Source organism: Myotis lucifugus, unplaced genomic scaffold (genome assembly GCF_000147115.1).
Source record: "Myotis lucifugus unplaced genomic scaffold, Myoluc2.0 scaffold_145, whole genome shotgun sequence".
Lineage (NCBI taxonomy): Eukaryota > Metazoa > Chordata > Mammalia > Chiroptera > Vespertilionidae > Myotis > Myotis lucifugus.
This window is the reverse complement of record NW_005871193.1, coordinates 2,642,639-2,667,639: the sequence shown is the minus strand read 5'-3', so window position 1 is coordinate 2,667,639 and position 25,001 is coordinate 2,642,639. Positions and strand designations below refer to the sequence as shown.

Here is a 25,001-nt window from a genome sequence, read left to right as displayed (position 1 = left end):
CCTGAGGATATTTTTAGGAAGAGTGGGAGAGAGACATCCATTGATCGCCTCCTGCACACCCAGACCAGGGCTGGGGAACCTGCAACCAAGGTGCATGCCTTTGACCGGAATCGAATCTGGGACCCTTCAGTCCACGAATTGAAGATTTATCCACTAAGTCAAACTGGCTAGGGCAATGATTCTATGTCTGTGGATCTATTTTGTTCACCAGCTTCCACATATGAGAGAGATTAAATTTAAAATAGTTCACGTCTGCATGTAGAACAGTGAACTATTTTAAATTTAATCTTGGCCACTACTCATTTTAGAAAATAGGCTATACCTAGAGTTGGAAAGGGCTCATCATGGTCCATGATTTGCTGCAGAACCTAAACTTAAAAAATTTAACAGCTATAATACCTAAAATAATTCTGCACCAATTACTTTTGTTGCATTGATATTAAAAGCAGCTGAAAATAATTTTAGTAAAGAAATGTAATTTGGATGGTACCCTAATGTAGCACATTTTAAAAACAAAAGTGACAAATTATTTTAAGAGTGAGAAGGACAAATAAATTAGAAGAAACATGTTTAATTTACCCCTTTTGTTCCTCTGCGAAGACATTTGTACACACAGGTGCAAATTACTGCAATGCCAACAACTATAAGAAACCAGAAAACAAATGACATGTAACTCTCAAAAATAATATCTAAGTTTCAAATTCTAGCAAAATAAATTACTGTCGGTTACAGTAATTTACTGTCAGAAATATACTTAAGCACATATACGTTCATATTCCATCTGGACTCTTCCCTATCTAAATGCAGTTCCCTGGAATCACTTTCAGCGGTTCTCAACCTGTGGGTCGCGACCCTTTCACAGGGGTCGCCTAAGACCATCGGAAAACACATATATAATTACATATTGTTTTTGTGATTAATCACTATGCTTTATTTATGTTCAATTTGTAACAATGAAATTGGGGGTCACCACAACTTGAGGAACTGTATTAAAGGGTCGCGGCATTAGGAAGGTTGAGAACCACTGAATAATCCACGGTAAGTCAGAAAAGTGTCCGGTTTAGTTTAGAAAATTACCTGAAGAACACTTGAGATTAAAAGTCATATAACTAATTATCTTGAAAAATAATTAGGGTTTGTATTAAGTGGACATATAGAATATAAATGAATGTACAGTCACCAACAAAAGGTGCATATCCTATGGAAAGGTCAGTTTTTTTTTAAGCTATAAACACTAGAGAAATTAGAAAGTCATTAGAAAAGAAAGCACAGTAATATTTTAAGTGGTATTCATGTTTGAGATACTTACGTATAGTGAGAATAAGTAGAGCAATGATTCCTGGATCTGAGAAGAAATGAAAAGTAGTTTTAAAGATACTGAACATGTATGGGTCCCAGATAGCAGTTTCATTTTACTTTTGATTTGATCATCTAAAAACTAAAGCAAAAAAAGTATCATTCTAGTTTTAGCATGACTGCTAGTATATCCAAATCCTTTTGATTACAGAACACTTCAGATAGATTCCGGCTATAGGATGTGTTTTGTGAAACCCTTAATAGGAACCTCACTTGTCATTGTTTTGTGCTGTACTTACCACACCAGGTTAAAGATTAATAGGACAACTAAATTTCTCAAGATTAGAGAAAATTACATACATGTGTCTACACATACTATTGCTATAAATGTCAATTACTACTAATCACTTTTGACATCTTTTTTTCCCTACCCTGAAATAATTGGAACATAATATATTTATGTAGGACTCTAAGGTCTCATGATAAATACCTATTTCTAAAATCTCTTCAATTGGTGGTGATTCAAGAGGCTTGGGATATCCTAGAAAAAAAATGGAAATAATTTTTAAAAAGGAAAGACTAAGTAAAGCTTAAAGATCTATAACTTCATTGATTTTTTTAACATTTGTATAAAAGTGCTTATAATTTCCTTATAAATTTTTTATTAAAGATAGAATTATAAAATATTCAAAGTTTATACTAAATGTCAGCAAACTTTTCCCTATGCACTGAAATTTCCTGTGACAATACTGTGTGGAATAACAAGCAAGTTTATCATTACTGTATTCTCAAATTAGCCTTGAATGAAATATGATTCTACCTAAAATTTTTAAAGGAGGAATTAAAAACTAGAAGTTGATTTGGAATAGAAACATTAATATAATAAAGGCCATTTATTTAAAAAAAGAACAACACCCATAGTTAGCATCATAGTCAATGGTGAAATACGGACAGTTTTCTCTAAGATCTAAAACAGCGGTTCTCAACCTGTGGGTCGCGACCCCTTTGGTGGTCAAACGACCCTTTCACAGGGGTCACCTAAGACCATCCTGCATATCAGATATTTACATTATGATTCATAACAGTAGCAACATTACAGTTATGAAGTAGCAACGAAAATAATTTTATGGTTGGGTCACAACATGAGGAACTGTATTTAAAGGGCCAGAAGGTTGAGAACCACTGATCTAGAACAAGATAGAATGTCCACATGTGCCACTTCTATTCAACATAATATTGGAAGTTTGGGTCAGAGTAATTAGATAAAAAATAAAATTATCTCTCAGATGACATGATCTTTTATGTAAAAAACTCTAAAAATTACATACCCACAAGCTGATAAAACTAATAAATGAATTTGGCAAAATTGTAGGCTATAAAATCAACATGCAAAAATCAGTTGCATTTACATGCACTAAAATGATTTCTTGGATGTGGCATCCAAAGCATAGGCAACAAACAAAAAATAAACTGGGTATCATCAAAACTAAAAACTTTTGTGCATCAAAAAACACTATCAATGGTGAAAAGGCCACCCACAGAATGGAAGAAAACATCTTCAACTCATATACTTGGTAAGGGATTAATTCCCAAAATACATACTGAACTCCTAACTATCAATAACAAAAATCCCAACCCAATTCAAAACTGAGCAAAGGACTTGAATGACATTTCTCCACAGAATAGATACAAATAGGGAATAAGTGCACAAAAAGATGTGTCCACATCACTAATAAAGGAGGAAATGCAAACAAAATCCTCCGTGAGATACTGCTTCACATATTTTACCTCCCAGGTATTAGGATGGCTATTACAAAAAACAAACAGAAAGAACATGTGTTGGCAAAGAGGTGGAGACATTAGAACCTTTGTGCATTGCTGATGGGGATGTAAAATGGTGCAGCTTCTGTGGAAGTATGGTTGTTCCATAAAATGAAACACAGAATTATCATAAAACCCAGCAATTCTACTCCTAGCCATATGCCCTCAAAATTGAAAACAGGGACTCAGGCAGATACTTGAATGACAATATTCAGGAAAGAATATTCATAATAGCCAGAAGGTAAAAACAACCCAAGTATCCATTAACAGATGAATGGGTAAACAAAATATGGTATATATAAACAATGGAATATTTTTCAGCCACAAAAAGAAATAAAGTTCAGATACATGCTACTCTCAGGTGCATGAACTTGAAAACATTATGCTCTATGACATAAGCCATACAGAAAAGACAAATGTAAAATTCCAGCCAAAACCGGTCTGGCTCAGTGGATAGAGCGTCGGCCTGGGGACTGAAAGGTCCCGGGTTCGATTCCGGTCAAGGGCATGTACCTTGGTTGCGGGCACATCCCCAGTGGGGGGTGTGCAGGAGGCGGCTGATCGATGTTTCTCTCTCATCGATGTTTCTGACTCTCTATCCCTCTCCCTTCCTCTCTGTAAAAAATCAATAAAAAAAATATATTTAAAAAAAACAACAACAAAACAAAACAAAAAAAAAACGTAAAATTCCACTTGTGAGTTACCTAGCATGTCAAATTCAGAGAGAGAGAAATTAGAATAGAAGTTACTGGGGCAGGGAGGAGGGATATGAATGGGGAGTTACTATTTAATGGGTATAAAGCAGTGATGGCGAACCTTTTGAGCTCGGCGTGTCAACATTTTGAAAAACCCTAACTTAACTCTGGTGCTGTGTCACATATAGAAATTTTTTGATATTTGCAACCATAGTAAAACAAAGATTTATATTTTTGATATTTTATATATTTAAATGCCATTTAACAAAGAAAAATCAACCAAAACAATGAGTTCGTGTGTCATCTCTGACACGCGTGTCATAGGTTCGCCATCACTGGTCTAAAGTTTCAGTTTGGAAAGGAAAAATTTGGGTGGTTGCCCAACAATGCGAATGTATTTAATCCCACTGAATTGTACACTTAGAATGGTTGAAATGATAAAAAATAAAATAAATTTTGATCTGGAAAAATCAACATGAGAGTAGCCTGCTTACTTCTAAACAGGAGGCGTTCTGCCAGATATTAAAACATATTATAGTACTACATTTAAAAAAACCCAGTTGATGTTAGTACAGGAATAGAGTTAAGGGAACAGAAAGGAGGCTAGAACACCTATGAGTTTAGTGCATGATAAAACAGTTGGAGAGAAGACAATTTATTCCATAGATGGTGATACTTAGCCACTGAATTGGGGTGGGTAGAGTGGAGAACATAATCTAATTCCACATTCCATAATGAATTTCAGATATACCAGTGATTTAAATGTAAAGAATGCAATCAGAATAAATGATTAAAATGTTTATATAATTTGAAGACTTAAAGCTTTTATAAGAAAGACAACACTCATAGCCATTAGTGAAAAGATCAATACATTCAACTGCCTATTAATATGAAACTTTTGCACATATAACGGACTATTATAGGAGAATAGTTATTTAAAATATGGTGTATATTAAAGTTGTCTTTAAAAAAGGATGGGGATAAATCTAAATACAATCCCAATCTAAGATAGTAAGTGTAAAATGTGAGAGTTTTAGAAAAGTATGAACAATGTGATTCTATTTCTAGTTAAGAAAAAAAATGCCCAAATATGTATAACATTATAAGGATATGATGTATTCTTATACATTAGAAATGAATAGAAATATACCTAAATTACTAATAATGACAATGAACTAGAAAAAGAGATGAACTAATTTTTTGCTCTGTATATTTTTGTAATGTTTGAAAATATACAAAATACATTTGTATACTACTCATGTAACAAAAGATATAAAAAGGAATCTATATCCAATAGTATAGTATAAAAATATTAAAAGAAAACGAACTAGTAAAATTAAGGTTAAAAAAACCTGGAAAAATATTCACTATATATTAAAAGGTCTTTAACTTGTAATGAGCTCTCACAATCAACAACAAAAAACATTTTAGAAACCTAACAGAAAACTGAGCAAAGGCCATGAATAAATAAATGTAGACAAAAAAAGGTTCAGCCTCATTAATAATTAAAGAAATGCAAATTAAAAGAAGATAATACTTTTCACCATCAGCATACAAAGTTCTTAACAATAGAAGTAGGATAAAGAGTTACTGAACCTGGATATCTTGAAAGTGGAGGTTTGGTTGGATGAGTAGGCTTGAAACCTGGAAAAATAAATTTTATTCCATTCATCAGTTAATAAAAATATGGATTTGATTTTTTTAAATTCTCACCTGGGGATATTTTTTCCATTGATTTCCAGAGAGAGTGAAAGGGAATGAGAAGGGGGAGAAAAAGAGAAACATGGATTGGTTGCCTCCTGCACACGCCCCTATCAGGGCTAAGGAACCTGTAACCACTGTAGCTGCCCTTAATTGGGAATTGAACTCATGACCCTTCGATCCCAGGGCTGACCCTCTGACCACTGAGCAAAACCACTCAGGGCTGATTTTTTTTATTTTCCAGAAAGATTTATTATTCCTCAAAGTTAAAAATATGGATACTTTCCAAACTATGGGTTTCTACTTCTGAGAATATGACCTAAATATATTTACACAGGTACATACATAAAAAAGTTCACTACTATTTTATATTTTATAATGAAAACCTTAGAAGTTAACTAAAAACAAATCATAAAAATATTGTGTTCCGAGTAAACATATGTATTTAAAATATACCATCTAAGTAGTATCAAACCAAATAATTTGTATGCTTTTTTCTTCTGCTTAATATTTCTTGAACATTTTTTCATAGCACAATCAGATCTACTTTATCACCATGATATGTTGCTATTGGTTCTTTTTTATAGTTTTCTCTAATAATAAAAATTAATTAATAATACCATGGGGAGTTATGATTTATAAAAAATATCCTTGTCATTTTTCTCTTCATACGCTTTTTCTCACATCAATTCTCTGCTCTTCTTTCAAACATTAAACTATATGTGTTTTATAAGTCCTTCATGAGTTATCATGGTCAACTCTTTCAAAAGAGCATATCAACAAGCACAGTATCCCACAGTACACATACCCACTAGGACCATGCAGGTAAACATGGATGGGCCAATGAGATAAACTTCACATGCAATCTTATATATCAATCCACCCCAAAACCATCTCTTCCCCACCCCCAACCTCACAGCACTCAACTAAGATACTCAAGGAGACTACCAGGTGTCAGGTATACAGGAATTATAAAAAGGTGTTCTAATTACCATGTTAACATGTATAATTCCCCTCAATTCTTTAAAGTCTTAGGACAACAGAAAATAAGCAAATTAGAAGCCAGTGATTGAGATTTGTGTTCAACACCCTCTTTAAACAATAGGAAATTAAAGTCCACAGAAATGATGTTCCATGAGTAAGTGGAACCAAATTAGGGCCTTGCGTGAGGTCAGCCCAGGCTAGTGCTTTTCCCACTATTCCTTGTCTCTTGGTTTTCCTGAAACCAAAGAGAAGCCAGAGATAGCAGCACTGGAATCAGGAAGACAACTCCTTCCACCGCATGAAAATAATCACTCAAGTCTTAGGCTGAGTGGTTGAGTAGTCCCTGCAAGAAATCCTCCATTTCATTTCTATACATAATGACTTTTCCTGCCTTTAAGTTGGTATGAAATTTAGTTTCTGTTACCACAGAGAAATGCCCAGTAAAGAGAAAAAGAATAATCGTATGAGATAGTATAAACACCAGTCTTGTTCTAGAGACAACAGAAATTTCCCAGTTCAAATTGTACTGTATAAAAAGAACTTGCAGTCTGGGAATGACACACAGTCCTGGACCAAGAAGATACCTTTAAATGTGGCAAATGAATTAAAATAGCAAAGTTAGCCCAGCTTCCGTGGCTCAGTGTTGAGTGTTGACCTATGAACCAGGAGGTCACGGCTCGATTCCTGGTCAGGGCACATGCCCGGGTTGCAGGCTCAATCCCCAGTGTGGGGCATGCAGGAGGCAGCGATCAGTGATTCTCTCTCATCATTGATGTTTCTATCTCTCTCCCCTTCTCCCTTCCTCTCTGAAATCAATACAAATATATTAAAAATAAATAAAATAGCAAAATTGGTGACACAAAAGGCATACATGTTAGAAAACAAACGCCACAGATCTTCCTCTTCTCTAATATCAATTAAGTCACATGTGAACTTCCTTTAAGAGGCTACCAAATGCCAGGCATTAATGCTAAGTGGGTTAAGTGCAACCAATTTAAGCTGTATTATCACCCAGTTAGGAAGGCATTAAGTCATTTTACATGTAAACAAATACATTAGAAATTTAAATAACTTGCCCAAGTATACATACCCGTTTATATCTGTGGAATATGGCAAATAATTTTAGAATCAGTAAAAATAACAATCAAAATGGCTATAAATATGTTCTTTCTCCTTTTACTAAAAGTGATGAATGAGTGTTAACATGAATTCAAACAATTTTTGTAAAATATAAATATGACTTAAAATAGGTTATGACATTGAAAAACATAATGTAGGATCAATCAATTGAAAATGATCACTTTTCATTTATATAAATTATGACTTCTGCCCTAACCGGTTTGGCTCAGTGGATACAGCGTCGGCCTATAGACTGAAGGGTCCTAGGTTCGGTTCCGGTCAAGCGCATGTACCTTGGTTGCGTGTACCAGTACGGGGTGAGCAGGAGGCAGCTGATCGATGTTTCTCTCTCATCGATGTTTCTAACTCTCTATCCCTCTCCCTTCCTCTCTGTAAAAAATCAATAAAATATATTAAAAAAATAAATTATGACTTCCATTCTTATTTAGGTAAAAATTCCCATAATTCATTAAATTTATACCAAAAAAAGGTTACTAAACGTTTTTATACATAAAAATACGAACAAGATGAATTTATATACTTATGTGATATACTTAGTTATATACTTATATAATTTATAAATTATAAAGTGGTCAGTTATAATTATAAATCAGTTTATAAAGTATATAAGTATACTTATATATACTTATATATTTATATACTTATGTGATATATTATGCTTAGCACATAATAATGTGCTAAGAACCCTATGAACACATACAAAATCACAACAGCAAAAGTCTATATGAACTTTGTGTCATACATCCGTCATGGATAGGAATACAAGATAGTTAATTACTAAAATTGCTTCTTTTCAATTATGGTGTATCACTGATATTTAATGTCAAAGAAATAAAACCTTAAAAAAGAAAGAAAAGATATAATATGTACCTTTAATACATGTGGGCATCTCAGGCTCCCAAGTACTGTTTCCACCACAGAACACTGGGTTGCTGCCATTAAGGTAGAAACCCTTCAGGCATTCAAATGCAACCTCATCTTTGTAGGAAAATTTTTCTTTCATTTCTGACAGTGGTTTTCCATATTTGAGTACTGGCGGTTCACACTGTACCACTAAGAAGCAGAGAAATTTCAGAATTAATAGAAAGTTGCTTTAACCCAGTGCTAGAAAAGGTAGTGCAAAGTAGAAATTTCCAGTGGAAAGAGAAGAAATGAAAGACAAGATGCTAATTTTTTAAAAAAGACTTTTTTATGTGCCCTGGCCAGTGTGGCTAAGTTGGTTGAACATCATCCAATGCACCGAAAGGTCGCTGGCGTGATTCTGGTCAGGGCACGTACCCAGGTTGCAGGTTCCATTTCCGGTCAGAGTACGAACAGGAGGCAGGTGATCAATGTTTCTCTCTCTCTCTCTCTCTCTCTCCCCCCCCCACCCCCTCTCCTCCCGCCCCCTCTAAAATCAATAAAAAATATTTTAAAAATCTAACTTTTTCCACCTAGAACAAACAGTCATTATAGATCAGTGGTTCTCAACCTTGGCTGCACATTATAACCACCTGGGAATCTTTTTTAAATCCTGATTTCTGGGCCTCATCCTCCGGAAATTGTTTCTGTTACTAATGTTGTGGCTCCACTCCATAACAAAGAAAAAGAATTTCCAGAGGATGAGGCCCAGAAATCAGGATTTTAAAAAGATTCCCAGGTGATTCTAATGTGCAGCCAAGGTTGAGAACCACTATTATAGATTTTTTTTTTCCATACATTTTTTTCTACGGCAAATTTTGAGAAAATCTACCAGGTACAAATTCTGGGTAAGTTCAAATGCCACTTGTGATACTCGTTAGCTCTAAAGATTTTTAAAAACTTCATGCTAACGCTGATTATGATACCCTGTGATATGTTTCATTATGATATGTTTCAAAAGGCCGGAAAGACTCTCCTGAAAAGAAAATAGTTGAGCTGAAATTTAAAAGTTGAAAAGAAGCTAGCCATGCAAAGATATGCAAAGAAAATATTCTCAGGTGGCAACATCACATATGAACTGGGATGTCCAAGAAACAGAAAGGCCAATGGAATTACGGCCATGTTTTCCAAACATTTTAGACTGAAACCTAGAGATAAAAAACAAACTAATTTTAGGTTGTAGACCATTACATAAACACACAGGGCTGAGATAAAGTTGGAAGTTAATACTTAGACTTGTTTTTATGTCAGACATTTAACAAGGTGGTTAGTGGCATCTTTGTGGGGTTTTTTTAAATTGCATTTTTATAATTACTAATGATATTGAGCAAATTTTCATTTCCTTTTTTGTCATCTGTATTTCATGTTTGGTGAAATAGCTATAGTCTTTTGCCTATTTTAAAAATTTGTATTGTTCTCTTACTGAGCTTTGAGAGTTCTCAATATATTGTAGACACAAGTTCATTCTCAGATGTGTGCTTTGCAGATATTTTCTATTTGTTGCTTTGTTTTCATTCTCTTAGTCTTTTGCAGACCAGAAGTTTTGCGTTTGGAACACCTAATTTGTTAAAATTTTGAAAAGAATCATGCTTTGTGGGCTGTATTTAAGAAGCCTTTGGCTAGGTCACAAATACCTAAGTTTTCTTGTAAAAGTCTTATCGTTTTAGGTTTTACATGTAAGTCTATGACCCATTTTGAGTAAATGTTTGCGAATGGTGCTTACATAGGTTCTGGTTCTACCCCGCCCCCCGCCCCCTTCCCGCCCCCCCATATAGAAGCCAAATTGTGCCTGTACCATTTTTGAAAAGAGGATCATTTTACCACTGCTTTGTTTGCATATCTGAGATGAAAATCAACTGGACATATTTGCAAGGGTCTAATTCTGGACTCACTATTCTGTTCCATTGTCCTATACAGCTCTATACCTTATAGTAGACTTTATATAGACTCTTGATATCCGGGAGAGTGCATCCTTCAATTACATTCAAAATTGTTTTGACTATTCTAGTTCTTTGGTCATTCCATATGAATTTTAGAATCAGTTTATCAATTTACAAAAAGTTCTGCTTGGCTTTTTATCAGGATTGTGCCAAATGTATACATCAAAAACAGAGAATTAATGTCTTTATTATGCTGAGTCTTCCAATCGATGACCAACGTATGTGCTGTGTCTTCCAATCGATGACCAACGTATGTCCCTTCATATATTAAGGTCTTTCTTAATTTCCTTTATTAGTGCTTAGTAGTTTTTAGCATTCACATCTTTTCACATATATTGATAGATTTATGCGCATGTATTTTGGAGATGCTCTAAACCAGTGATGGCGAACTCATTTTTTTGGTTGATTTTACTTTGTTAAATGGCATTTAAGTATATAAAATAAATATCAAAAATATAAGTCTTTGTTTTACTATGGTTGCAAATATCAAAAAATTTCTATATGTGACACGGCACCAGAGTTAAGTTAGGGTTTTTCAAAATGCTGACAAGCCGAGCTCAAAAGGTTTGCCATCACTGCTCTAAACAGCAATTGTAAAATTTCAATTTCTATTGGCTGTTAGTATTATATAGACATGTAATTGATTTCTGCAGGTTGATCTTTTCTTTCACAACCTATCTAAAATTAAAGTCTTTGGAAGTGTCTACACAGACAATGTCATAAGTTTAGAGACTATTTTATTGCTTCCTTTCATACATATAGCCTATTTCTTTGTTGCCTTGTTGTAGGACCTCCAGTAGGATGCTGAATAGAGTGGTGAGAGCGAATATACTTCCCTTGTTCCCACCTTGGGAAGAAATAAATTAGTTTTTACCATTAAAATTAATGTAAGCTCTAAGATTTCTATAAATGCCTTTTATCCAGTTAAGATTTCTAGTTTGCTCAGAAGTCTTATTATGAAAAGGTGATGAGTTCTGTCAGTTGTTTTCTGGGGGCATCTAATAAGATGATCATGTTGTTTTCTTCTTTGAAGTCTCTTGATATTATAAATTACACTGATTAATTTTTAAATTTGGACCAACTTTGCATTTATGGGATAAATCTTAATAGGTTATGATGCATTATTTGTATTATATATGATAGGATTTGATTTGTTAATATTTTGTTTGTATAAAGTTTTGGTTCTATATTTATTAAGGCTATTGTTTGTAATTTTCTTGCAATATCTTTGTCTGGTTTTGGTATCACTCTAATGTTGTCCTTATGGAATAAGTTGAGAAGTATTCCCTTCTCTTATATTTCTTGAAGAGTTTGTGTAGAGGTGCTATTGTCTGTTCCTAAAATGTTTGGTAGAATTCCCCAGGTATGCCATCTGGGTCTGCAGTTCTCCTTGAGGGAAGGTTTTAACTCTCTTTCTTTAATAAATATAGGACTATACGGGTTACCTATATCTTTCAGTAGTTTTGGTATTTTGTGTCTTAAAAAAAGTATTTTCTGTGATCATAGGACCACCTTATTGGGCTAATACCATTCTACTAACAAGAAAACTGAGCCTTAGAGAAGTAAACTTAGCCAAGCTAATCCAACTAAGTGGCAGAGCAGGGTTTAGAAGTTACAAAGTCCTTTTTTTAAAAAAATATGGTCCCATGTTTAAAAGTGTTTTAGTGAAAATTCTGGGTGAAGATTCAAGGTCAGTCTCATCGCACTCAGTATTTTCTCTTCACCCACCCCTCTACTCACTCCCCTCCCCTTTGGCAACCGTTATCTGTTCTCTGTATCTATGTCTCTGTTTCTGTTTGTTAATTTGTTTTGTCGTTTTAGATTCCACATATAAGTAAAATCATATAGTTGTCTTTTCTTTTTGATTTCATTTTTATAATACCCTTTACATATGTCCACCATGTTGTCTCCATTGGCAAGATTGCATTCTGTTTATTGTTAAGTAATACTCCATTGTATGTGCATATGCGTTTGTGTGTAGGTATCACGTTTTCTTTATCCATTCATCTATCAGTGGACACCAGTAATTTGTGTCTTTCCAGGAATTTGTCAATTTCATTTAAGTTGTCAAATTTATAGGCATAATGTTTTTTGTAATATTGACTTATTATTCATTATTCCTTACATCTACAGGATATTCAGTGTTCTCTTCTCACTTAAAAATGTTTTTATTGATTTTTAGAGATAGAGGAAGGGTAAGGGATAGAGAGATAGAAACATTGATGACCTACTGGCTGCCTCCTGCATACCCTCTACTGGAATTTGAGCCTGCAACCCAAGCATGTGCCTTGATTGAGAATCAAACTGATGACCTCTTGGTTCCTAGGTTAATGTTCAACCACTGAGCCACACCAGCTGGACTCATTCTTGATTTTGATAATAAATATCATCCTTTTACTTGTCATTCTAGCTGTAGGTATATCTATTTTATCAATCTTCTCTAAGAAGCAGGTGTTAGTTTCACTGAATTTTCTGTACTATTATATGTTTTCAATTTCATTGAATTTTAGTTTTATTATTCTGTTACCTTGTTTTGAATTTACTCCCTAATGCCTTAAACACTGTTTTTTTTTAAAAATGTGTGTACAGCCAGCACCGGTTTGGCTCAGTGGATAGAGCGTCGGCCTGCGGATTGAAGGGTCCCGGGTTCGATTCCGGTCAAGGGCATGTACCTTGGTTGCGGGCACGTCCCCAGTGGGGGGTGTGCAGGAGGCAGCTGATCGATGTTTCTCTCTCATCGATGTTTCTAGCTCTCTATTCCTCTCCTTTCCTCTCTGTAAAAAAATCAATAAAATATATTTTTAAAAAAAGAATTAAACATTTAAAAAAATGTGTGTACAGAGTTTATCATTGTTTTCAGTAAGAGAGTCAGTCTTTTACAATTTATTCCACCATTACCTATTGTGATATATCTCAGACATTTTAATATAAAAAGAACTTATTTTTAGCCAGTGTGTGTTTAGTTTTTGGTCCTTCCAAGCAAAAAACCCTAACATACATGTACACAGTAGTTCACATTGTATAAACTGAAGTGCCAAGAACATGTTGGAGGTGGGGACTCCTACAACTAGAATTATTTTTGTCTCAACTTGTCATAAATTAAAAGTCAATTTAACAGGAGGAGGAAGCACATATGACTCTTTGTTTACTTATAGGTAAAACTATCTACAAAGTGTTTCCACTGTATTTACAAATGAAGAAGGAAATAAATGGAAATATCATTACCTTTACATTGAGGAGGGTCACTACTCCATTGGCCAGGCCCAGAACAAGAAAGCTTGCTCTCTCCAACAAGTGAATACTCCTGAGGTCCATCTGAAGGGTCACAAGTATAAGTCACTACTTCATTAAATTCAAATACAACCCTCCAGCTATTCGTGCGTTTTCCATTTTCTATTATTCCAGGTTCTGCACAGAAAATCTCTAAGGGGGGGGGGGGGGAAGAACAGAGGAAATGAGTGGAAAATGAAAGATTAAGACAACATTTAGTAAAATAAATTCAATAAATTCATTAACATGTGATTTCTATAATCTAGTGGTGAATCTACTACCCATTTAGTTTGTTTCTGTGAGAAACTGTTATTACCCCAAAGTCAAACCATGTAGAAATGAACTTTCAAAAGAAAACTGATTTTCTTAAATACCTAAATGAAATACCAATATTTATCTATAAGGCTATGCTAAGTTTTGTTCTAGTCATCATAAGGTTTGCTGAAAATTTGAGGAGAAAATATGCATGTGATTAAAGCTTCACTGATAGTTGAGAAATGCTTTATAATTTATAAATATTTGCTAATTCATTGGTTCACAATTATACTAAGATATGTCTTTTTTTTCACTTGAAACCTTACGAGTATAGTGAAATGTTCCAGAAGCTACAAAATGAGTTATTTCACAACAGATTGAATCTAAGTGTCTTCCTTTAAGCCAGATTTTGAAGAGATTTATGAAAGTGTAAAACAATGCTACCATTCTCACAATTTGTTTTTGGACATTTTAAAAATTTTTATAAAATATAATTAAACATGCATCGACTTTACTGTTTTTTTTAAAAAAATTATATTAATGAATAATTATTTTAGAAACTTGTTTTCATTCCAATATAATAAATATCAATAGACATAAATCACATAAAGTGAAGCTCTTTGGAATCTTTGTTAATTAAAAACATAAAGGGCAAAAATGTGGAGAAAAGGGAGCCCTCTTACACTGTTGGTGAGATTGTAAATTGGTGCAGCCACTATCAGAAACAGTTGTGAGGTTCCTTAAAATATTAAAAACATAAGTACAATTTGACCCAGCCATTCCACTTGTTGGCATTTATCAGAAGAAAACAAAAACACTAATTCAAAAGATATATACACCCCTAGGTTCATTATAGCATTATTTATAATAGCCAAGGTTTAGAAACAACCTAGGTGTCCATCAATAGATGAATGGATTAAAAAGGTGATACACACACACACACACACACACACACACATATATATACATATATATACACACACACATATATATGTATATATATATTTATATAATACTAGAGGCTTGGTGCATGAAATTTGTGCCATCAGCCCAGCCTGCACCCTCTCCAATCTGGGACATGCCTCTCACAATCCAGGACTGTTGGCTCCCAACCACTCACCTGACTGATTGCCCCTAACCACTCCTCTGCCAGCCTGATTGATGCCTAACTGCCCTCCCCTGCCGGCCTGGTCGCCCCCAACTGCCCTCCCTTTCAGGCCTGGTCCCTCCCAACTGCCCTCCCCTGCCGGCCATCTGGTGGTGGCCATCTTGTGTGTTGGAGTGATGGTCAATTTGCATATCACTATTTTATTAGATAGGATACAAATATACATCCATATGCAATGGGATATTATCAGACAAAAAAAAAAGAATGAAATCTCATCATTTGCCAATAACATTGATGGACTTAGAGGGTATTATACTAAATGAAATAAGTCAGAAAGAGAAAGAAAATACCACATGATTTTATGACATGTGGAATCTAAAATAAGAAACAAACCAAATAGAAATAGACCTATAGATACAGAGAACAAACTGATGGTTGCAGAGTAAAGGGGGCTGGGAGGATGGGTAAATAAGGAGAAGGGGAATAAGAGGTATAGATTTCCAGTTATAAAATAAATCAATGCCAGACCAGTGTGGCTCAGAGGCTGAGTTTTGACCCATGAACCAGGGAGTAATGGTTCAATTCCAGATCAGGGCACATGCCCGGGTTGCAGGCTTGGTCAGCAGTATGGGTTATGCAGGAGGCAGCCAATCAGTGATTCTCTCTCATCACTGATGTTTCTATCTCTCTTTCCCTCCCTTCCTCTATCTGAAATCAATAAAAATATATTTTAAAAAATGAATCAAGTCACCAGGATGTAATACATAGCACAGGTAACCTATAATAATAAAAGCATAATATGCTAATTAGACCGGACGTCCTTCCGGATGAAGCCGGGGCTGTGAGGGAAGCCAGTGCTGGCAGATGGGGAAAGGAAGGCCTACTCTTGCATGAATTTCATGCATCAGGCCTCTAGTACAATAATAATGTAATACATTTGAATAGTGACAAATGGTTGCTATACTTATCATAGTGATTACATTGTAAGGCACATAAATAAACGAATCACTATGCTGAAACTAATATACTATTATATATCAATTATACTCTACTTTTAAAAAATCAGCATAAGTGGGTCCCCCAGGCCAAAAATATTGAGAATTGCTGGTCTAAATTCTAAAGTGGAAATTTACTTACTTTCACATGTTGGGATATCACCGCCCCAATACACTGTGTCTCCAGAAAGTTTACAAGTTAAAATTGGTTCACCTTTTAAGAAATAACTAAATGAAGGGGGAAAAAAAGGTTACTGTTTTATTTACCAGTTAACAAGATGTACATAATAAAGAGGAACATTTCATATAAGTTGTTTTCTGCACTATAATAAGTTGAGGGGGAATTTTCTTAAATAGCACACTATCATGAAAGTTCTAACCAAATCTGGAATTTAATTAAACAGTCTCTGCATTTGCACGCACATGGGCCAAGAGCAAAGATATCTAAATACATCTGTCATGACACATTAATTTCCATGGCTTTGCTCCTTCCATTCTGCTCAGTCACACCACAACTCAGTACAGAGACAAGGCTCTGGAGCTTGCCAACTCAGTACAGAGACAAGGCTCTGGAGCTTGCCTACTGGATTCGAGTCCCAGCTCTCGCATTGACTGGTTATTTGAGCTTGGGCAAGTCCCTTCGTGTTTCCCTTTCCACATTCCTCATCTATGAAGAGGAGATAATAGTATATATGTCATGGGGCTGTTTTGAGTATTAGATGAGTTAATAGTGAGTGCTAGGTAAGTTTTAGCTCTTATTGATACAGGCATACCTCAGCGATATCATGGGTTCGGTTCCAGGCCACCACCATCAAGTGATTATCACAAGAACTCGAATCATACAAAACTTTTGGTTGACCAGTGCATATGAAGTTATATTTATGCTATAAAGTAGTATATTAAGTGTTCAATAGCATTATGTCTAAAGACAGAATGTATATAGTTTAATTTAAAAATGCTTTATGCTGCCGGAACCGGTTTGGCTCGGTGGATGGAGCATCGGCCTGCGGACTGAAAGGTCCCGGGTTCGATTCCGGTCAAGGGCATGTGCCTTGGTTGCGGGCACATCCCCAGTGGGGGATGTGCAGGAGGCAGCTGATCGATGTTTCTAACTCTCTATCTCTTTCCCTTCCTCTCTGTAAAAAATCAATAAAATATATTTTAAAAAAATGCTTTATGCTTAATAAAAAAAAAAGCTAATCATCATTGAGCCTTCAGCCAAGTTGTGACTTTTTTGCCGGTGGAGTGTTATGCTTGGATATTGATAAAAATGCAATATATGCAAAGTGCAATAAAGCAAAGCACAATAAAACGAGGTATGCATGTATTCTTTAAATCAGGATGTGTTTCTTAGGATAGCTCAGACATACTACTTGATGAAATCTCTGATTACTTAAATTCACAGTACTCTCTTCCTTCTGGATTCTCATTGCAATAATCATGAACTACTATTTGGTACTTCTCCTTTACTATTTTGCCGTCACATCTCTCTGTCTATATTGTATTTCTCAATAAAGATACAATTTCTGAGAGAAAAAATCTGTGTCTTAAATGTTTGGTACCCCTCAAAATGCTTTAGCAGTCGCTCTGTGTATAACTATTAAATGGATGTTCCATTATTTTTACTTGATCAAATTAAAAAATAGTGAAACGGTTTGTACAGTTTCAGAAGGTTCACTCATTTTCTCCATATTTTAGTGTTTTCAGAGAAAATTCTGAGGAGATGGCAGAGTAGGACTTTGTCACTCCAACTAGACAACAATTTCAATAGCAGGATCTGCTTGATTTAACTATTTTTGAACTTGTCTATTGAGGGCTTGAAATTTCCAGGGAAAGACTCCAACAAGTAAACATAATTTCAGTAAATTTCAGCTCTTGGGAAAATAGCAGCTATACATCCCCCACCATCCACAATGTGGCAGGCAGCTGTGTATGTATTCCTCAAGCAGCCTGCAAGAGCCAGGGGGGCAAAAAGGCCCTGCCCTACAAATATCAGAAAACTGTGTTCTGATTACTGCTGTGGATCACAGAGAAGTGGACAAAGAGATGGGAGGCCATTGTAGCATCTGCTTCTCTAGCTGGCCCTTTCTTCCCCAGCTGAAACGACTTTCAGGGGATTTAAAGATCCTGCACCCTTTTCTCTCCATTACATATTTTTCTTTTCCTCTCTCAGGAGGCAGACAATAAAAACCAGGATCTTCAAAAAGAACTACATATATATAGAAAATTAGAAATTGGGTGCATGTGCTCAGGGAAAGGCTCAGAAACAACCTGAGAAGACCTTCAGTTTATATGTCGGGTTGATCCTCAATGAATGTATCCAAAGACAATACCAAAAAATAGCAAGGTCTAAGGAAGGTAAAGAAGCTGATTTCTAGTTACCACATTATTAGATTCAATACAAATTCAAAAATAAAATGAATCACAAGGCATGCCAAGAAAGAGGCATGTATGATCCATTTTTTAAAAAATCAACAAACTGTCTCTGATAAAGGCATTGATGGCAGATTCACTAAACAAAGACTTCAGAATAACTCTGAAAGATGCACAAAGAACTAAATGAAAACAATGAAGGAAGGTTAAGAAAATGATGTGTGAACAAACTGAAATATCAATAAGCAGATGAATAAAAAAAAAACAGAAAAAAACAACAAAAAGAAATTCTGGAATTCAAAAGTACAATATGCCTTGAAAAATTCACTAGAGGTTTTAAAGGTAGATTTGAGCAGGCCAAAGAATGAATCAGTGAACATGAAGTTAGGACAATAAAAATTGTCTAAAGAACAGAAAGAAAAAAAATGAAGAAAAGTTAACAGAGCTTAAGGGACCTGTGGGATACCATCAAGTGGACCAACATGCACATTGTGATAATTCCAAAATGAGAAGACAGAAATGGGCAAAAAGAATATATAAAGAATATGAAGGCTCACAGCTCCCCAAGTTTGATAACAGACAGGAATATAAACACCCAAGAGCTCAATAACCACCAGGTAAAATGACTTCAAAATGACCTACACTAAGACACAATACAGTAGACGCTCCAGATCTGTAGGTTTTACATCTGTGGATTTAACCAACCAAGAACTGAAAATATTCTTAAAAAGTACAGATTTCTTTTTGTCATCATTCCATAAACAATACAGTGTAACAACTATTTTATACAGCCTTTACATTGTATTAGGTATTATAAGTAGTCTAGAGGTGATTTAAAGTACACAGGAGGATGTCTATAGGTTAAGTGCAAATACTATGTCCTTTTATACCAGGGACTTGGATTAGTATCAGTAGGGGGGTGGGGAGGTGTGCTGGAAATAATCCCCCAATGATACATAAGGACTACTGTAATCAAACACTCAAAAACCAAAGACAAATAATCTTGAACTAGGAGAGGGAATAAATCATGACATACAAGGGGTTCTTAATAATATAATCAGTATATCACCAGAAAATTTGGAACCCAGAGACAGTGGGTAGGTATACTAAAAGTGCTAAAAGAAAAGAACAACTCAAAACCCAAAATACTTTACCCAGCAAAACTGTCCTCAAAGTGAAGGGGGAATGAAAACAGTCCAGGGTAAACCAAAGCTGAGGGAGCCTGTGGCCACTAGAACTTCCCTATAAGAAATTTTCAAAGGAGTCCTCCAAGGTCAAATAAAAGGGCACTCGAAAGTAACTTTCACCCATATGGGAAATAAACTTCTCACTAACGGTAAATACATGGGCCATTATAAAAGCTTGTATTGTTTTAAAAATAGTTGGTAACCATAATTTTGTTCTCTTCACAATTTAAGAGATAATACATTTAAAGAAAAAATTTTTAGTGTAAAAACTAGCAGTACTGTAACTTTTAAAAATATATATATTTCTTATTGATTTCAGAGAGGAAAGGGGAGAGAGAAAGGGATAGAGAGATGAGAGAGATGATGAGAGAGAATCTTTGATTGGCTGCCTCCTGCAGCCCCACACTGGGGATCAAGCTTGCAACCCCGGCATGTGCCCTGACTGGGAATCGAACCTGTGACCTCCTGGTTCATAGGTCAACACTCAACCACTGAGCCACACCAGCCAGGCCTGTAACTGTTTTTTAACTCAAAATCTTGTTTTGTATATAAGTTAAGAGATAATGCATTTAAAAGGATATAAAAAGATGCAATTTTGAGACAGTAACAACAAATGGGGTGGCTATGACTCTATAAAGGAGTTAAGCTTTTGTGTATTAAACTGGTATAAATTCCAATTTAGATTGATATAACTTTTGGATTTTAAATGTAATCCCCATGGTTACCACACAAAAAATAGCAATAGAATATACTTAAAAAGAAATGAGGAATAATTTTTAACATTTCATTACAAAAAAGACAATTAACATAAAAGGAAGACAGTAATTCAGGAAATGAACCAAAAAGGCTACCAGGCATATAGAAAGCATATACCACAAAGGCAGAAGTCCCTCCTTGTCACAAGTTTACATTTAAATGACCAACTCTCTAATCACAAGAAGGAAGTTGGCAGAATGAACACATAATCCTACTATATGTTGTCTACAAGACACTCATTTGAGATCCAAAGACAAAATCAGTTGATGGATGGAAAAAGATATTCCATGCAAACAGTATCCCCCCCCAAAAGCGGGAGTGGCTGTACTAGTATCAGGTAAAACAGACTCAAAATGAAAAAGTTTACAAGAGACAAAGGACCTTAAGTATTATTAATAAAAGGTACCTAACAAGCAGATAAAACGGTTATAAACATTGACACCCAATGACAGATCATCAAAATATAGGAAGCAACAGAACTAGAGAAACACACCTTTCTACATAACAGCCATTTCTACCATAATAGTTACAGACTTCAATACCCCACTCACAATAGAGTATAGAGCCACCAGATAGAAAGTATGTAAAGAATGAAAGGACTTCAACAACACATTTCTGTGAGCCCTCCTTCAACTCTGAGACTTGTTTTGTTTTGAATAGGGTGCATGTTGTTGTCAAGGATGAAGTCACCATGATTACTACATTTGTGATGCTTACAATAAGCTGATTGTTACCTATAGCAAGGGTTATGCAATTCGGCTTTCCTTTAAGTTTCTATTAAGTCCCTATGTTTTCAGTCTCCCTAAAAAGCCCGGGAGTTGATTGGCTGCAAGTGCAACTTGTCACACAGAAAGCAGGCGAAATCAACTTTATGGGAATGTTTAAGACAGTGGTTCTCAACCTTGGCTGCACATTAGAATCACCTGGGAATCTTTTTAAAACCCTGATTGGATTTTAAAAAGATTCCCAGGTGATTCTAATGTGCAGCCAAGGTTGAGAACCACTGGTTTAAGAAGAGAAGAAAAACAATATTGAACCGGTAACACTTACCTTCTTTTCTCTAAGGGGCCACTTACCCATAGTTGCAATAAAAGTAAGCATCTTTATCAAACTGAAAGCCTGTTTGTGGTTCATACTGCTCATACACTTCACCGTTAGGAACCTTGGGAGTTGGACATTGTTTTTCTAGAAGAAAATTTGCAAATTCATTTTTTTTATACAAATTTCAAAACAGCTTTAATAAAAATAATTCTACACCGCTGTTGTCCATTCATGCAGTAGTATTTGCTGGAGTTAACTATTAGAAGGGAAAACATAAACTCACATTGACCCAAACCACGCCTACAAAAAACTTCCCCGGGAGATTTGTCAAAGCCTAAACACCTGTCTTGCTATCTAAAACCTCGTTTCCCATGAGAAAACCATCATTGCCACATTGGGAAACGAATCCAAGCATGTGTTAAAAGCAACACCAGCACCACCAGGGCGAGCACACATGCATACAAAAAAAGAAAGGTTTTATTTACTTACTGTAACAAGCTTCATCAATAGGGTACCAGGAGTCATTTTTCTCACAATAGGTGCTGAGGCCATAAAAATAGGAATAATAATAGCCTGGATTACATTGATAATATACTTTCTCCCCAGGTAAATATGCAGGTTGAGGGGGAACCTTTAACTTCATAGATTGAAACACTGGTGGTTTACCACAGACACCTAAAAGTAAGGAAATATAAGCATAAAAATGAAATATTTAATCTCCTTGACCAGCCAGGGACTGTGGCATGGTAGCAGCTGGGTAGTCCAGAATAAATGGAAAGCTACTTGGTAAGATTTTAAAGACTTGTTCCCTGCTTTCACCCAAGGGTCTTAGGAGTGGGCCATGTGCTGCCCTTGCTTTAAATAGCATTGTATTCGCTTTTGGTTTGTTGGGGAATGAGCTGGATTTTTATTCATCAGTAAATTTAGGAAGCAAATATCAGTGTTTTAGGTCTGAAAGATACACCATATAGGTATGCATCATTCCCCATTTCTTTTGAAATTCATTTCAAAACTCAATTCTCTTCTAAGAAGTCTTTTTCCCCCCTCAGCCTTTTCATTTCAGTAATTTCTCTTCTTTTTTTTTTACCTGTGGGCTTGAAAATCTAAAAAAAATGTGTTAGAACAATTATGTAAAATAATGTGATGGAGACACATCAAGTAAAGTCCTACAGGGCTAAAAGAATCAGGGGTCTTTCCTATTTGCCGGAAGGATCTTTAAAAAAAGGAGATAGACCCATTCTGATCCCGGAGGAACCTTCCTCCTGTCTGACACCCGGGATTGTTATCACTTCAGATGGTGAGACCAGTCAGGAGTATTCCAAACAAGTCAAATTTTACTCTTCTTTCGTATCATATTCTAAAAATCTGAAATTCCATATACCCAGTCCAACATTTCATTGCCATCATGCCCTAAAGTCGATGCAACCCTAAAGCCCTCGTAATTTTTTACAAGAGGATTACTTGAGAGGTTGGTTTTATGAACATTTGCTGAATACCCTGAGCGAGACATTCCCATTTACAATAGGAAAACAAATAGCTAGAAATTCTATATAATTCTGTTCTCATCCAAAGGCATAAGATCACTCTAGAATTTCCTGGGACCAGCAAGAAAGAAAGCACACAACAGCATGATTAAATTAGGCAAGCAACCTTTGATGCAATCTCAGTAACTGAAAGCATATAAAGAAAAGAGGATTCCTAATATGTCTTTTTATACAATAAAAGTGCTTTTAATAGTAAGTGTTTATATAACATAACTCATTAGATTCCATGAAACGTCGCAGTGTATGGCCTTCAGCGTTTAGTAACTTTAGTTTATGAGCTGTACAATAGTACCATTGCTTACTGTTCATTTCTTACGATTCTCATTTCTCACTAGGTTTAGCTACCAATGTTTTCTTCGGTTGCTTCCGAATCTTCCCTAGATAGGACCCAATCTAATGGGGGGCCTAGGGGAGGGGGGGGGGACGACAAAATACCAATACGACTTGGGGGCAACAATGAGCCTGTAACCTTTATGTACAAAAGGCACTGCGCGCCCTTCCCAATCCTAAATCCGAGGACGCAGGGCTATTCTCACTCAAGGATTCCACGTGCGCTCCCAGCCCCGGTACAAAGCCAGCAGCGAGCTTCCAGGCGCCGCGCTCCACAAACCGCACACCAGGCCACACCCAGCCAAGGCTCCCCCAGCCCCGCGCGGCCGGGCACCCACACTCCACTCAGCCGGGCATCCCCACACCCAGGGAGCACAGCGCACACACCCCTCCCGGGCACAGCTCGGGCCCCAGCAACATCCCCACGCGCAGGGCCCTCCAGAGCAAGCCCTCGTCTGCAGCACAGGTGAGGGCTCCCCATCCCGAGCGACTCCGTGCACAAACACCTGCCAGCTTCAGCTGGAGGCATTCCCTCGTCCCCCGCAAACACCTTGGCGCCCCAGCATCCCGCAAAGCTCAGTGCCGACCACCCAGCAGCCTTCATCGCCGCCACTACAGGGACCCACCGCCCCAGCACAACCTGAGGATCTGTGGCTGAGCCTTCTACCCCAGCTCCGCACCAGCCGGGGCCAAGCCCTGCGCCTCCCACCGGACCCTGACCCTGACCCTGACCCACCAAGAGAATCTCCTCCCCTGTTCCCCGCTCCCGCCACCCCCACCCCCGCCTTCGGCACCCTCCAGCCCGCTCCCCAACCTTCTCCAGTTCGTTTCCGGAGCGCAGACCCTCTCTAGGTTCCTACCAAGGGATGGGGGTAACTGGAGCACTAGGGTCACCAAAGTGATCCCCACGAAGCACCAAGAAGAAGAGGGACTCTCGGGGGGGCGGGGAGGTGCCCTGCGCGGCTCGCAGGACCGGGTCATGTTGCGGGAGGCCCGCGGGAATCCTCAGGGGCAGCGTGCACTTACCTCCGTGACCGCGGGCACCAGACGCAACAATCGCTAGACTCAAAGTGTCAGCAGCCGCAGGTGGGCGTGACCGGCGCGGCGTGCGGGGCTGGGCGGGGCCGGCGCCCGCCTGGGCGGGTGAGCACCTGGGGGAAAGCTGCTCGCCCCTTGCTTGCTGGGTTCTCACCAAGCCTGTGGGGAGCTCTGGAAAGAAAACGAGCCGTGGGAACTCCCGGAAAAAAAGAATAAAGCGCATCGGCCTGAAAATAGAAACCCAGAGCCTAGTGGGCCGCCTAGTGGCCAGCACCCCTTAGGGCTCCACTTTTGTCCTGGGGCCTCCAGGCGGTCAGAAGTGCCAGGGCTCTTGCTCAAATTTTGCACGAATGAGGCATTATTAGGGACAACAGCGGAGGTTTCCGTGGTGGAATGTCTGCTGCGGAGTCCCATCGAAGCCTGTGAGATTTCAAAATCACCAAGATGATGATTTCACTGTTTACTAACCATCCTGCACTCACCTAAGTAAAAGAAGGACGTGTCTTATCATTTTATTTTTTATCCAATCCCAAGGGTGTTTTGTGTACTCACAGCTATAAATCTACTTTTGCCCACCCTTGTATTTACTGTTTTCTACAATCATCTGTACACAGTGTTCTGTGTCAA

The 25,001-nt window shown here is 37.0% G+C and overlaps 2 protein-coding genes and 1 long non-coding RNA gene across 3 annotated transcripts in view; 1 reads left to right on the top strand and 2 right to left on the bottom strand.

The window, feature by feature from the left end:
• The window catches only part of LOC102435970 (testis-specific gene 10 protein-like), a 59,429-nt gene extending 45,737 nt beyond the window's left edge, over positions 1-13,692 (top strand). Inside the window, exon 19 of the mRNA XM_023758924.1 lies at positions 13,633-13,692. The gene's annotated coding sequence lies outside the window, so the exon portion shown is untranslated. The remainder of the gene's footprint in view (positions 1-13,632) is intronic.
• On the bottom strand, positions 1,800-8,634 carry LOC106698175. Its single transcript, XR_002830752.1, has 3 exons — positions 8,508-8,634; positions 5,409-5,456; positions 1,800-1,837 (listed from the first exon to the last, which is right to left on the bottom strand). It is a non-coding gene; the product is annotated as an uncharacterized LOC106698175 (long non-coding RNA).
• On the bottom strand, positions 6,710-22,105 carry LOC111823014 (membrane cofactor protein-like). The gene is made up of 5 exons (XM_023759000.1): positions 21,952-22,105; positions 21,498-21,606; positions 13,703-13,900; positions 8,508-8,690; positions 6,710-6,732 (listed from the first exon to the last, which is right to left on the bottom strand). Exons 1-5 carry the CDS (start codon positions 22,012-22,014, stop codon positions 6,710-6,712), a joined length of 576 nt encoding a protein of 191 aa, XP_023614768.1. The 5' UTR covers positions 22,015-22,105.
• Between the last annotated feature and the right edge of the window lie 2,896 nt (positions 22,106-25,001).